This window comes from Parasteatoda tepidariorum, chromosome 3 (genome assembly GCF_982258835.1).
Source record: "Parasteatoda tepidariorum strain Cologne lab strain chromosome 3, Ptep-v5.0, whole genome shotgun sequence".
Lineage (NCBI taxonomy): Eukaryota > Metazoa > Arthropoda > Arachnida > Araneae > Theridiidae > Parasteatoda > Parasteatoda tepidariorum.
The window spans coordinates 4,244,525-4,258,780 of record NC_141757.1 but is presented as its reverse complement, the minus strand read 5'-3'; the positions used below and the strand labels follow the sequence as shown (position 1 = coordinate 4,258,780).

The following is a 14,256-nucleotide window of genomic DNA, read 5'->3' as shown; positions in this document are numbered from 1 at the left end:
TTTCTTTATTTTTTCATGATTTTTAATTATTTTTTATTGTAATGATTATTTACAAAATGTGGAGAAGGAAATGATTTGTGCTTTTTTCCCCCCAACAATATGCGAGAGTATCACCCATAATATTAGAATGAAAAAATTATTACATGTTTAATTTCAATAAAATTATACAGTTTTTTTTTGTAAACACTGTGTTTTTGTTATTTTAAGTTAGTAACATATATGTTTGCTATTATTAAAAGTATCTTGCAGAAAGATATTAGTGCTAGATTGTCGCAGATAGCTAGGAAAAATTCTGCCACACGGTCCTTTCAGAGGTCATAAAATACCTATTACCATAGCACATATGTCCCGCAGTGGACTGATCGTTAAGGCACGGTTCCCAGCAGATCACCGAAGTCAAGCATCACTGGCTACGGTCAGTGTGCGGGTGGGTGACCACTTGGATCAGCCTGCGTAGGGACCGAGGGTGTGCGGTATTGGTCCTCGTTAAACTGTTCTACCGTAAAGTGCTCGACTTCGCGTGCAGGTTGTCGGGATACTGAAGCGGGGGTGCCATCCCCTCTGCAGAGGATCAAAATTGTGATGGCATGTCTTCGGATCATCCTCAGGGATGTTTCCCAGACTGTCGCCAATAGCCCATTGTGCAGCTCTAGTGCGACGTAAATGAACAACAACCATAGCACATATAATTACAGCAATACCAATAGTACATACATAGATCTTTATAAAATAAACCTTGAACTGCAAGAGCATCTTACAGAGTTTTGACTTGTACAAATCATTTAATATATCTTCAAACTTACCAGTTGAACATGGTAGCAATAGTAAAACAGATAAGTCATAAAATGATTTAAATAAATACTTAAATACATAAAAATTTGCCTTTAAGTATTAGGGTGTGCCGTTATACAATGTTAAAAAATATCCAAAATAGAATAAAGCAATAGCTTAAAAAGTTGCTCTTATATTGCACAAGTAAAATGGTATAAAGCCTTTTCTAATTAAAAGAAATCTTGCAGGCTGTACCATTGATTGAAAAATAGAAATCAGGTAGAAAAAAGAACATATTTTCAACTGTATGTAAAGAAGTATATGTATATACACTGATGGAAAAAAATATCTGCACCGAGAAAAATTATTTTGTTGAATAATGAAATTATGGTAATGTGTTTGTCATAGTAACATATTAAATTTATCAAAGTTCAGGGCTGATTGTGCTCCGGAAAAAATCCAGATTTCCGGACTTTTCGCTAACAGTGATCCGGAAGTTTCCGGAGATCTAAGGTCCAGATGTTTCAAAAAATCATTGATTACAGAAGTTTCTGGAAATCAAATTTTCAAAGGTGGAATTTAAAAACACAATTTATTTTATTTGTTTGTAAGGGAGAGCCAGAGATATACTTTATAAGCTTATATTCATGATCAATATTCATTTTTTATCAGTAAATAGTTGTTATAATCATAAACTCAAGAAAGACATATTTGTAAATTTCAATTACTTCTCCAGGTCATCATAGGTATGTGTAAAATTTTAAATATATTTTAAGTAAACTAAGAAATATTGAGAAAAAGGAAAAAAACCTTGTTTAAATTTTTTTCTAATATTTCAATTTAAACTCTTTTTTTTTTTAACTCAAGAAATTTTCCGGAATTTTGACTTGGGCTCACATTCACCCCTGAAAGTTTCAAGATCACAAGTTAAGGCAATCTAGAGAAAAACCATTTTAAATATGAAATACTGATACATTAATAACCGCTGTAACCACCAGAATTTTGAATATAAGCAAACGGGCGTGCATTCCGGCATATTATAGATGCCTTATGTCATCGGTCAATACATTGATAGTTAATGCTGGTTATGGATTACAATTACCTTTAAATTGTACTTGGTAACTTTGCACAATTTATCTTTGACTTTTTGTACTTTAATGTTAAAAATTTTTTGATTTATTTTAGAAATAAGTTTAACCACTATGTTTTCCAATTTCTGCATCTAGAACTTAAATCAAATTTTGTTTTCTTTAGGTGGGCAGAGAAAGAACATAAAATGCTGAAGCACTTTTTCAACAATCTCATGACTTATACTTCAAATAGGCATAATAATAAAAACCCAATGTAAGTCAGTTGAATGATTTATTATAATAATGAAAGGAAGAGAATGTGTTGGTATACTTGCTTTCTTTGTTTATTTCACCCAGGTTTTATACTTAGGTGTATTTTTATACTCCATTTTAAATATCCCCACACTCTCCCCCTCTCTACACTCACAATTCTAACAAAATGCACTGTCTTTCTAAAAAATCAGCAGTGCCGGATTACCCATTAGGCCTGACCTGGGGCCCCCAATCATTAGGGGCCCCCTTAAAATGGATTTTTTGAAAATAAATTTTAAAAAATTACGAAAAACAATGATTTTTTTAAAAAAAAATCAATTTCAAAGATATATTAAAATTTTTTCCAAATGTTATGATTATTTTTTAGTAAAATAAAGTAAAATTTAATTTATTATTATTTATTTTAATTTTAAATATGCTTTCTTAAATGAAAAGATGTATAAATACTTTTATATTTGAATAAATAAAAAATATACGAGAAAAACAACTTAATTGAATGGCCTTGGGCCCCGCGCACGCTTTATCTGGTCCTGGAAATCAGTTTAGGCAATTTCATGGTTACTTGTATTGTGGTGTTGCACATCAATTTGTTTTTACTAATGAGTGTTTTATTTTAAATTGAATTTTTTTGTTTTTTTTTGTTGAATAACATGGCCTGTAGCATTTTTAAAATGTGCTTATTTTCATATTCTAAAAGCCCTTAAAGGTGCTTTTTTTCATGGGGTGTTTTTAAAGAGCGCTTAATTTTCCTTTTTCAAAAATGATATTTTTTTCTTTACCATGTCAATTTTCGCTATGTATTGTGCAAAAGGGTGGTTTTCACATTGTTCTATTAACACTAGATTGCCCAACAAAGTTATTTTGACTGCTTTTTAATTTCAATTAGAAAAACAATGATGTATATAATGACACAATTTCTTAGAACACAGTGACTTTTTGTACAACATAGAATTTTTTTATTATTAATATTTAATAATAACTTGTTGTATAACTGTAAATAATGTAACAAAATATAAAAAATTTATTTTAAGCAAATTTCTTTACACATTAGTTATTTTTTCACAATCTAGTCATTTTGACTGCTTTTAGGCAATATAGGTATATACTAAGTTGCAGTCTTTCTTGTGTTAAACATTTTCACAATTCATTCAATCACAAACCATTTTGGCGTACCGTCTTGCACTCTCATATGCAACTTTGCTGCATTTTGCCATATGTTGTGTTGTTACATATGGCTTTATTGGAAATATTAATCCATATACAATGTTCAACTTTAAGTGGACTTAAACAAGGAGTAAAAAGGAACAAAATTACAATAACAAACAAAGAAGACACATGACAAACACATATTAATACAAAAAGAACACATAGAAAAAATTAAAGTAAGAAAAAATATATATATATATACACACATACAGTGAAGAATGAGGAGTAGTCTTTACAGAGAGTTCATGTGATCTCTGGCATCCCAGTAAAGTTTACACAGATCACCCCGCTCTTGGGATTGTTTGTCCAGTAAAGGGCATACAAGCAAGTGGTCTGAGTTCATGGTTTCCGAATTGCAGATTTGGCACTCGCTAGATGGAAGGATACCTATTCTGTTGAGGTGCTCTGCCAAGCAGTCATGGCCTGTTGAGAGTCTGAAGTTTGCCACAGCCTTCTTATGAGGACTGTGACAAAATTTCTTCCAACTATTTTGGATGTTAGCCCAGGGTTTTCCAGTGGATTTTACTGCTTGGTTGAGCTTTAGGTTGGTCTTAAGTTTCTCGGAAAATTGTTTTTTAAGGGAGTCTGGTGGAATCGGTTTATTACATTGTGGTTCGAGTGTCCCTTTCTTGGCTAGTTGGTCTGCCTTTTCATTGCCATTGATTCCTACATGCGAAGGGATCCACTGGAACACAATAATTTTGTTGGCATTCTCGAGAAAAATCAAATTATCTCTAATATCTGAAATAGTCTGAGTATCTGAATCATGGTTTATGGCAATTGCCTGGATAGCTGCCTTAGAGTCGACAAGAATTACTGCTTTAGTGAAGTAATTGATCTTATTCTTAAGGTTTTCCTGGGCTATCGATATAGCGAAGATCTCTGCATCAAAATTTGACATATAGTATCCCACAGGGGCGCTGTGAGAAAAGAGCTTACTGTGTACTCCTGCTCCGGTGCTGTCTTGTATTTTTGAGCTGTCAGTGTACACTCTCGTCCATTCTGGTTCAGGGTATTGCTGTTGTAGCATGCATAATGCATTTGTTTTTAGTATTGTGTCAGGTATGTTTTTCTTACCCAAATCATTGATATCTAGTTGGTGCCTAACATCTATAAATTTGAGAGGGTTTGTGATGTTCTTGTTACAGATAATTGGCTCATCTTCTTGGAAATCATGCAGTAATTTTTCACATACCTCTAGAGGAGAGATTTGAGTCTTCATGGAACTTGGTTTACATTCATTCATCCATTGCGCTCTGTGGGAGGCTTTCATTTTAACATAAGTGCCAACTGCTTGTATTTTAATTTCAGTGGTAATTGGTGGATTAGAAGTATAGTATTGTAGGGCTATAATTGGGGTTGTCTTCACTGCTCCCGTAATGATTCGGAGAGCATTGTTTTGGGCTCTTTCCAAAGAGTCGAGCTTACCTTGTGCACTAGAAATTAACACCTCACTTCCGTATTTGATAATTGGTTTGATATAGGTGTTATAGGTTTTATTTAGAGTGTGTTGTGAGCTTCCCCATTTGGCATCAGCTAGTCTTTTCAGAATTGAGGTTCTCTTTTCTACTTTGTCTATAACAGTATTGATATGATTGGTAAAGCTTAACTTGTTATCCAGTACTACACCTAGATATGTGGTAAGGTTGCTTTTTCGAAGCTTACTATTATCTATTATCAAATCAAAGTCTGGATTAACACTCCTTAGAGAATAGAATTGGTAAACGGTTTTATTTTTGTTGCTAATCATGTTATTCTCTCTGGACCAAGACTGCAAGACCTCGAGAGCTTTATTCATAACACCTTCAAGATTATTCCTTTGATCTTCATATGCTTGGGAGTTTTCTGCTTCCGTCCAAATGACAACATCATCTGCGAACATACAAACGTTAATACCTTATAAGCTTGTTAGTTTGTCTACCAAATCGTTGATGTAGATGTTAAATAGGGTACAGCTGTTTACTGCTCCTTGTGGTAGACCAACTTTGCTCTGTTTGTAGGTAGATTCCTGTTCGTTCCATCTTGTTTTTGCCCATCTTTGGGATAAGAACTTTCTGTACCATTTAAACATTTGTTTGCAAATTCCACAAGTTTGAAGTTTGGTTAGAAGTTTGCTTCTCCAAATTGTGTCGTAGGCTCCTTGAAAATCAACAAATACTGCCAAAGAACTTTTCTTTGAACTGAAACCGGATTTAATTTTGTGAACCAACTTCATAATTGATTTGGCGGTTGACATGTTGCTTCTGAAACCTGACTGTTCTGCTGCTAGGATATCATTTGACTCCAGGTAAAACCTTAATCTTGCATTTATCATTCTTTCAAAAGTTTTGACCATGACGGATGTCAGTGAGATTGGTCGGTATGATTCTATGTCTTGGGTGACTTACCCGGTTTTAGAATTGGAATGATATTTGCTTTCAACCAGTTTTTTGGGAGGCTTGATTCTTCGTTCCAGATTTTATTAAAAATCGGTAGTAGGGATTCCCTCACTGATATTCCCAGGTGTTTCAGGAACTCAGGGAATATGTTATCGGGACCTGGTTGTTTACCGTATTTGAGGTCATGAATAGCCTTGTTCAATTCTTCTATTGAAAAGTCCTCCGTAAAAAGGTTTTCTGGGCACTTAAACTTAGATGTTCCTCTTTTTACTAGTTTGTTGTTTCTTTTCTCTTGTTTCTTTTGTTCTTTACTAAGTGACTACCAATCAAGGTAAAAATTATTGAATAATTTTGCTATCTGTCTTGAATCACTTATATATTTGTTTCCTCTCTTTATGGGGTGATTATCTTTTCGTGTATATTTATTGTTCAGGTTATTCATTAATTGATAAGCTTTGCGTCCGGCTTTCCTATAGTCTAAATCGTTTAGACACTTATTCCATGCTTGTCGTTTAGCCTCTAGGACTTTTCTCTTCATTATTGCACATTCCTTTCACCAATTGATTACATCTTGTTTCCGTTCGTCATTAGTTTTCCCCTCTATCTTTTCAGCTTCTCTTCTTGCTTGCTCTCTGATGTGTCTTTGTTCTTCAAGTTCAGTATTCCAAAATGGTTTGTAGTTAAATCTCTTTCCTCTTGGAATGTTCCTTTTAGCACACTCTTGAAGGGCTAAGGAAAAAGTTGATACTAATTGTTGTGGAGTTGCATCAGTTTGAAAGGTGTTTACCTGATGTTCCATATCTTCAGTGAAGGCTTTCCAGTTAGCTTTTTTGAAGTTCCACATGATTTTTGTGTTACATCTTGTCGGTATTTGATTTGTAGTGATTGATGTTTTTATCATTCGGTGACCGCTTCCCGGATCTCCAATCACTGATTTTTTACAACAGTCAACTAAGTTTGCTGAAACAATAGTTAGATCAGGATTTGTAGAACTGCCTGAAAAGTGGATGAAGGTGTTTGGATCATCTTTATTGTTAAGGACAAGCAAGGCATTGCTATTTACAAGGTTCTTGACAATTTGTCCTACTTGATTTTGATAAGTGTATCCCCAGTTGGGGGAAGCAGCGTTGAAGTCGCCTACAATTATAGTGTTACGGTGAGAAGTTAAGCAATTTAAATTTTTGTTGTTTGGAGGACTGTATATACCGAAAACCCTGAAAATAGTATTTTTGTTCCAAATGTTAACGGCTGCGATTTCTGATGTATCATGATTATTTATTGTTTTCAACACTTCAAAGGACAATGTCGGTTTGTTTTGCACGGCCACAAGGATACCACTTGCGATCTGTCTGCTCTTGAAAAGACCATGCATGGTGAAAGATTCTAAATTGTGGAACTTCATTTTGTCTTCTGTAATATTAGCTTCTTGAACGACCAGGATGTCGATGTTCTCCTCTGCGACTACTCTCTTAATTTCTGAAAACTTTGCAGAAGAAAGCCCTCCGGCATTCCACTGCAGGATAGAAAAACTAAAACTCCTTGCTCTATTTGCACTTATCGCCTTAGCCATCGCCGTTACTCATTTAGTACCACCCAGGAGGCACGTGTGATTTAAAGATATCACGGATGCGAGTAACATTGCCTCCCGCATTTTGCCATATATTCTCCATTTCAGGCTTCATTTTCCACCCTCAGAAATCGAACTGAAAAATCTCTCCATCTTTTTATGGTTGCTAATATAATCAAGAAAAGTAGTTATTTTATCATGATCATGTAAAGTCTTTGAATATTATTTTACATTTTGTTAATGTATATGGTGCTTAAAAATATTTTACATTTTGTTAATGTATATGGTGCTTAAAAATATTTTACATTTTGTTAATGTATATGGTGCTTAAAAATATTTTTGGTTGCTTAAAAAGTACTTTAAAGGTGGTTATTTTTGTTGAGAGATTTGGCTATGCGCCCTGAACAACAATGAACAAACATTCATATTTGTGCTAGAAAAACTTGATGAATTTTAATAGTTTTATGCAATGAGTAATCATACTATCTGAACTATATAATAAAATCTAATTTTAAATAATATCAAGAAAGGATGGTTAACTTATTTAATTAGAGTCATGAAAAAGTTATGAATACTAACACATTATTTTTTATGAGAAGAATTCTTGGTTTCTCTTGTTACAAAAAAATTTGTTACTCTTCTTACATTCTCTTTAAAAGATTTGATAAGAAATTTATGAAAGACATAATAAGTATAAATAAATTTTTATATGTTGGTGCATTTATTTAATTTCTTTGAAGCAAACTTGATTTTAAGAATTAACAACAGATGAAGATTCAACGCTTTTTTACAATTTTATCTTTCTTATAAAATATTTCATCTCTATTTTTTGGCCATTTCCTGTTTCCCTACTGGAATCATTACATTTATACTGTTATCAAATTTTCAAAGAATTGTATGTTTCAAATTTGTTTTCTCAAGAACAAATCAACAGATTTTGTCCAAATGCCGTATTTTCCAAATTCTGCACCTTATAATATTACATTCTTTGAAGTAACATAAAAATTTGTATACTTTACAATGAAAAAATATTCAGGTATTTTTAAATAAAGTAACAGAAAATAATATATATATATCAAAAATTATTTTTTGCTTCGGATAAATGATGCAAAAAAATTTTCATTTAACATTAAGTCTCAAGAAAAGTAATATTAATATTAAGGGTTCCTAAATTATTGACTGCTTTAAGTTACAACTAACTAAAATAATGCAACTTTTAATTTAATTAGGCAGCTTAACAGACCTCTTAATTCAATTTATTAAGCGGCCTGTTTGCCCATGTTAATCCTCTAAGGGAAAATAAATGTGAGTTATTATTTAACCTTTTATTTATTATACAAAATAATTACTCCAAAGATAATTCAAACTTTTCAAGATCCTTTTGTCTTCAGACATAACCTGCTACATAAAATTACAGTTTTGCTGCAATTAGTTTGCCCTTTAAATAAAAAAATTTAATTACAGCAAAACTTATTTAAGGTAAGACAGATGTTGCTCAACTTTAGGCATGAGTAGTACATGGTTCTGAAAAATCACCATTCTTTTGCTTGTGATAAAATAACACACCAACTGGGAAAAAATCTTAAGCTTGAAATAACTGTAAAACTAATCTACACATGCATAACATTTTCATATTATAATGTAGATATGAGACATATGCATTCTGTGAAACTTATTGATTCATAAACATATCATTTACTGATTTATATATATTATGATTTAATTTGTATGCATTGAAAATTATACTTGAAACAAATAATTCCTTGAATTTTCCTTTAAACACAATTTTTCAACATTTTGTGTTCCATTATTTTAAGGCTGATCTTTATCAGAATGCATCTCTCCCGAGTTAGTGAAGTATCTTTGAAATTAAAATATAGCTCTAAATTATTATTGAACCCATATAGCATTTTTACAAAAAGGTCAATTTATTTAAATGAATTGATTGCTTTTTATTTCTCCAAAGTTTATAGCTCAGTTTGTGTAGTTAAGTTAATCGTTTCTCTGGCGATTCAATCAGAAATATGTAATCGTGTGCCTTCATACTTGCGACAGCTCACTTGCTTGATACTGTAAAACCTTTGTACAATAATCCCAACAATATTTTGGGGATCAAATAAATGTATTGTTGTATTTGTTATATTGAGGGCCTGCATACTTTGGGGACACAATAAGACTTTTTTTAGTTTTATATAGAGTAACTATAAATATTTTTATATATATTATAAGAAATTAATTTACAGAATGTTAATTATGGTTAAATATTAAAACTTATTTGAAATAAATTCAGAAAATAAGATCGTAAACATACCTGAAAACTGTTTTTGTTGAAAATAGTCTGATATTTTTGTTTGATTATTATTTTTTTACTGTTATATCAACCAACAAAGTATGCCTTGATTCCAAAACACCAAAATGATTTTCATTTGTGAATGGTGCCCCACAGCTTTTAACATGAAGGAAATGAAATCAATTAAGAATGTTACTTCTGTGATTTCTTGAGAGATAAGTAAAGCAATTCTAAGAAAGAAAGCTGCCGTGGTGGTCAGCAGCGAGTCTTCTCTTGTCAGGAAAAATGGCAAAAGATGATTTAATAAGATTTTTTTATATTATGTGACATCCAATAATAAATAGTAAGGTTGAAATTTGGAAAAAAAATTGCTTCAGAGCGTAATATTGAGAGGAGGATAACATTAATTCATATGCAAGTTTGTGGGGACCACTAAACATTATCATAAGAGTTATTCTGGTATTGGATATTGTAGTAGCGAGAGTTCATCTGTTTTTTTATCAATATATATATGTATTATGTGTATAATATAGATTTTTTTACTCTTCATGTATAGGTATTCTCACAAGGATGCAATTCAGGTTCGCTTGCATTTTCTTACAAATGTGTTCTCTACAACTGGTTCTCCTGAAATATTTCGTAAGTATCAATTGACCTAATTTACCTTCTGAAATTCAAATTAACTAATTATTTTCCTGAAAAGTATGAAAATCAAACCTTTTAGGTGTTTCCTTCATATCAAATTTTACAGCACTAAATGGTCCTGTTAGTCAAAAAAAAAGGGGGGGGAGACCAAAAATCTAGTGAAACCATTTGGGTCAGTTATCTGAGCAATAAGTTTGATGAACATCGTAAATTTCATGTATCATTTTAGAGTACCTTTAACATTTTAGTTTGCTAATAATCTTTAATTCTACTCTCTCTAATGATCTTCTGTCAGGGGCTATTGCTTTTAGTTATTTTTCTTTATCTTCTTCATGGTGCATAGCATTATTAAAAGGTGCTTATTTTCATTTTTTAAATGCCCTTAAAGGTGCTTTTTTTTCATGGGGTGATTTTGCTTATTTATTTTCCCTTTTCAAAAATGAGATTTTTTTTCTCTTTACCATGTCGATTTTTGCTCTGTATTTATGCAAACTAGTGGTTTTCGCATTATTCTATTCAACGTTTTCACAATTCATTCAACCGCAATCCATTTCGGCGTGACGTCGGTCTGTAACGTATGATAGCGCTAATCATGATACATATTTGATTAAATATTTGAGAGACTGCATGTGCGTCTACTGAGCTGGGTTCTGTAAGATTATTGCACTCTCATGTGCAACTCTGCTGCAGTTTGCAAGATATTCTCAATTTCAAACTTTATTTCGCCTCCTCTGAAATCGAACCAAAAAATTTCTTGATCTTTTTATAGTGGCTAATATAATTTTTAAAAAAAGAGTTCTTTGTCCAAAACTAGTTATTTTATCATGATTATCATCTTCGAAAACTATAGAAAATGAAAATGAAATGTGCTTATTTTTTATTGAAAGATTTGACTCTCCACTATGTTTAAGAGTACCTTTAACATCTTAGTTTTCTAATATTCTTTAATTGCACTTTCTCTAATGATCTTCTGTCATTAGGTTTCATGTCTATTGGTTTTAGTTTTTTTTTCTTTATCTTGTATTAAACCATGCTGAAAATGGAGGCCCATACACATTCAAACTAATTTAGGTTTAAAAAAGTCTTCTTTTTCTCATTCTGAAAGTTAAGACTGAGTATACTTTCAAATAAGTAAAGCATAAAATAGGAATTTCGGATCTTAACTGTTAAAAGCATTTTTAAATCTATTTTTGATAACTTTTTTTTAAGTTTATTAATTAAATCTTTAGGGTTGTTAATTATATATTTTTTAAGTTACAAAGTTTATGTTTGCTCTTTCAAAAAACAGTCATTCCTTTTTTTTTTTTTTAAATAGTTTAGTATACATTAATTACTAAAAAAAAGTTTTGCTTCATCTGTCGATTCTATAATCAAATAAATTTAAACTTTTTTTACTTGTTTAAAAAGAAATCGACAAAAAAAAGTCTTGAAATTTTTTTTTCATAAGTGAAAGTTTTGATGTTTCACATATTGACAAAAAGTAAATTTCCTTTCTTGTATTAGTTATATCACTCATAATTTTAAATACTTAAAATTTAATTTATGCTACTAGTTTAGAACAAAGGTGTTGACATAGTAAAATGTTCCTTTTTCAATCTTATGTTAAGTAAAAACTTGTGATTATTTTTTTTATTTATCTTGTTTGTTCAGTTATTACCCCTGTATCAGAATTTTTTCGGGCTTTTTGCGACAAACTTCCCTAGCACTTATATTTTGTTTTTAAATACTTTTAATTATAACAACTACTAATTTAAAGTAATAGAAACTTTGTTTTTACGGAAGAAAGTATAGAATAAAAATTTTAAATTGTGAAAGTAATATTTTTTTAATTCTAAAATTGTAGGCGATATTCTCACATTTTGTTTGCAGATAATGCAATTTCAAATTTTGTAAATCATTACACATAGTAAAATTCATAAAGAAATTAAATGATAATGAATTAAAATTCGTATATAAATTAAAAGTCTTAAAATCCGTGCAGAACTCCCAAAATAAAGATGACGTGACTAGGACTCTTTAAAAAGGACATACTGAAATAAGTGTAAGTAAAATATGGTTGTTCTTTTAAAAAAAGAAAAAATGAAAGGAGGAACATCATTTCTAGACGGAACTATCTTTTAAACTTTCCTGATTTCTGAATTTTTTATTTTATATTATTAATTTAAAATTTCAGCTGAAGCCAGTTACCAATTTTTTTTAAAAAAAAATCTCAAATGAGAATAGAAAAATCATGATTATTTTTTTCGTCTCTGATGCAAAAGAAAAACATCTTTCAAAAAAATTCTGTAGAAAAAAAAAAACACTTTTTGAAAAATTATGCAGAAAGAAAAACCAAAAATTTTCCCTTCTCAGGAGAAATCTTTCTGCAAAAATCTGTAACATTGTGCGACAATGTCACCGCAATTCTGCCCTGGGGGTCATTACTTACGTTTTCTTGCATAGAATTAAATAAAATTTATTATTTGCATGTGTCTTAATTGTTCGCTAAAAGACTCAAATATATGAATAGGACATATTTTATTAGGTGACCACATTAAGTTTAAATTATGATACATAATTGTCATAGTTATGATTGTTTGAACTCAATGATTAAAACATTTTAAGTTATAATTAATACTTTTGTATATTCATTTCTAGAATTAAATCATGAACAAGTTGATATATTATGGCAGTGTTTAGCTCAAGATACAGAGTGTGCAGATGAACTTTTTGGTTGGCTTCTCAATCAGGCAAAAGGAAAAGATCAACATGCTATGAATATTTCTTTGTTTAAGCATGTTCTCCTTGAAAAGGTATGTTATAACACCTTTGTTGTGTAGAGATGATTAATACTTTGAGTAAACTGCAAGGAAGTAACATTGCTATTATTAACGCCATACTATTATTGTATTAATTAAGTTTAATAGCATTCTTAAAAAGTACCAAAAGGTGCTTAAATTAAAAAAAATTTTAAAATGCCTTTAAAGATGCTTTTTTTCATTGGGTGTTTAAAAAAAATGCTTAATTTTTCCATTTCCAAAATGATATTTTTTCTTTGCCATGTCTCTTTTTGACACGAATTTTGCAAAAAGACATTGTTCTATTCAAAGTTTTTACAATTCATTTTACCCTATTTCGGTGTATGTTCAGTGTAAAGCGTTTTCATTCGGTTCGTAGGTCCGTATGAAAACGCTTTACGTGTTTGATGAAATACTTGCAGGTCAGTATTTTCATATATCGAGCTGTATTCAGTGGTGTTAAGATGGATTCTTAGCCTCACATGTACAACTCTACTGCATTTTGCTGGAGATTCTCAATTTCAGGCTTCATTTCCGTCCTCTGTAATGGAGTCGAAAAATCTTTCGAATTTTCGCTAATTACGGAAACTAACTAAACGTAAAAAAAAATTCCTGATAGTTATTGAAAATTTTATTTCTCTTGTTAATTTCTGCATTGGAGAAGTGCCATCGTCTTCGTCACTGGCAAACTAATGGTCTTCTTCTGATATTCTATTTATAGATCAGTACCATAATCTTCGTACTTGACTTGGGGATCATTCACTAATTCTGTATTTTTATGTAGATCAATACAAATAGGGAATCATTAGGGAAGTGTTACAAATTTTGCATCATAATTTTTATTTCCGTTTCCATGGCTTATTTTTTTGCAGAGCATCTTCTATCTTTTCAGAAATATATAGGAGGAAAAAGTGGATTTTTTTTTTTTAATAATTTTTTTTCTTTTCTACGATTTTTCTCTCCTAATAATTATGTATAAGAAATCTGTTATGTAACAGAATAATTATATAAGAGTGACTTAAAATTAGTTATCCAACTTTTATGCTAAAAAATACTTAATTTAAAAAAACTACAGAGAAGTATTGTTATTTGTACAAAGTAGTATATGTGGAAGAAAATGACATGAAACATTTAAATTATCTCTTTCTACTAGCTGTAAATAAAATATTGCATTGTTTGATTTAAATTTATTTATTTGATATCAAACCAACAAATTTTGTCTCATTCTTTACAAAGTAATTTAAAATATTTTTCTTGAATATAGCTGCTGAGATTTAAT

At 30.8% G+C, this 14,256-nt stretch overlaps 1 protein-coding gene across 7 annotated transcripts in view; it reads left to right on the top strand.

Moving 5' to 3' along the window:
* puf (ubiquitinyl hydrolase 1 puf) overlaps window positions 1-14,256 on the top strand; it is a 183,010-nt gene that overhangs the window by 37,712 nt on the left and 131,042 nt on the right. For all 7 annotated transcript variants that reach the window (XM_087158629.1, XM_087158630.1, XM_087158626.1 and 4 more), the window contains 3 exons: window positions 2,026-2,115; window positions 10,112-10,194; window positions 12,838-12,992. In XM_087158629.1, the coding sequence (XP_087014755.1) occupies window positions 2,026-2,115; window positions 10,112-10,194; window positions 12,838-12,992 (328 nt within the window). The remainder of the gene's footprint in view (window positions 1-2,025; window positions 2,116-10,111; window positions 10,195-12,837; window positions 12,993-14,256) is intronic.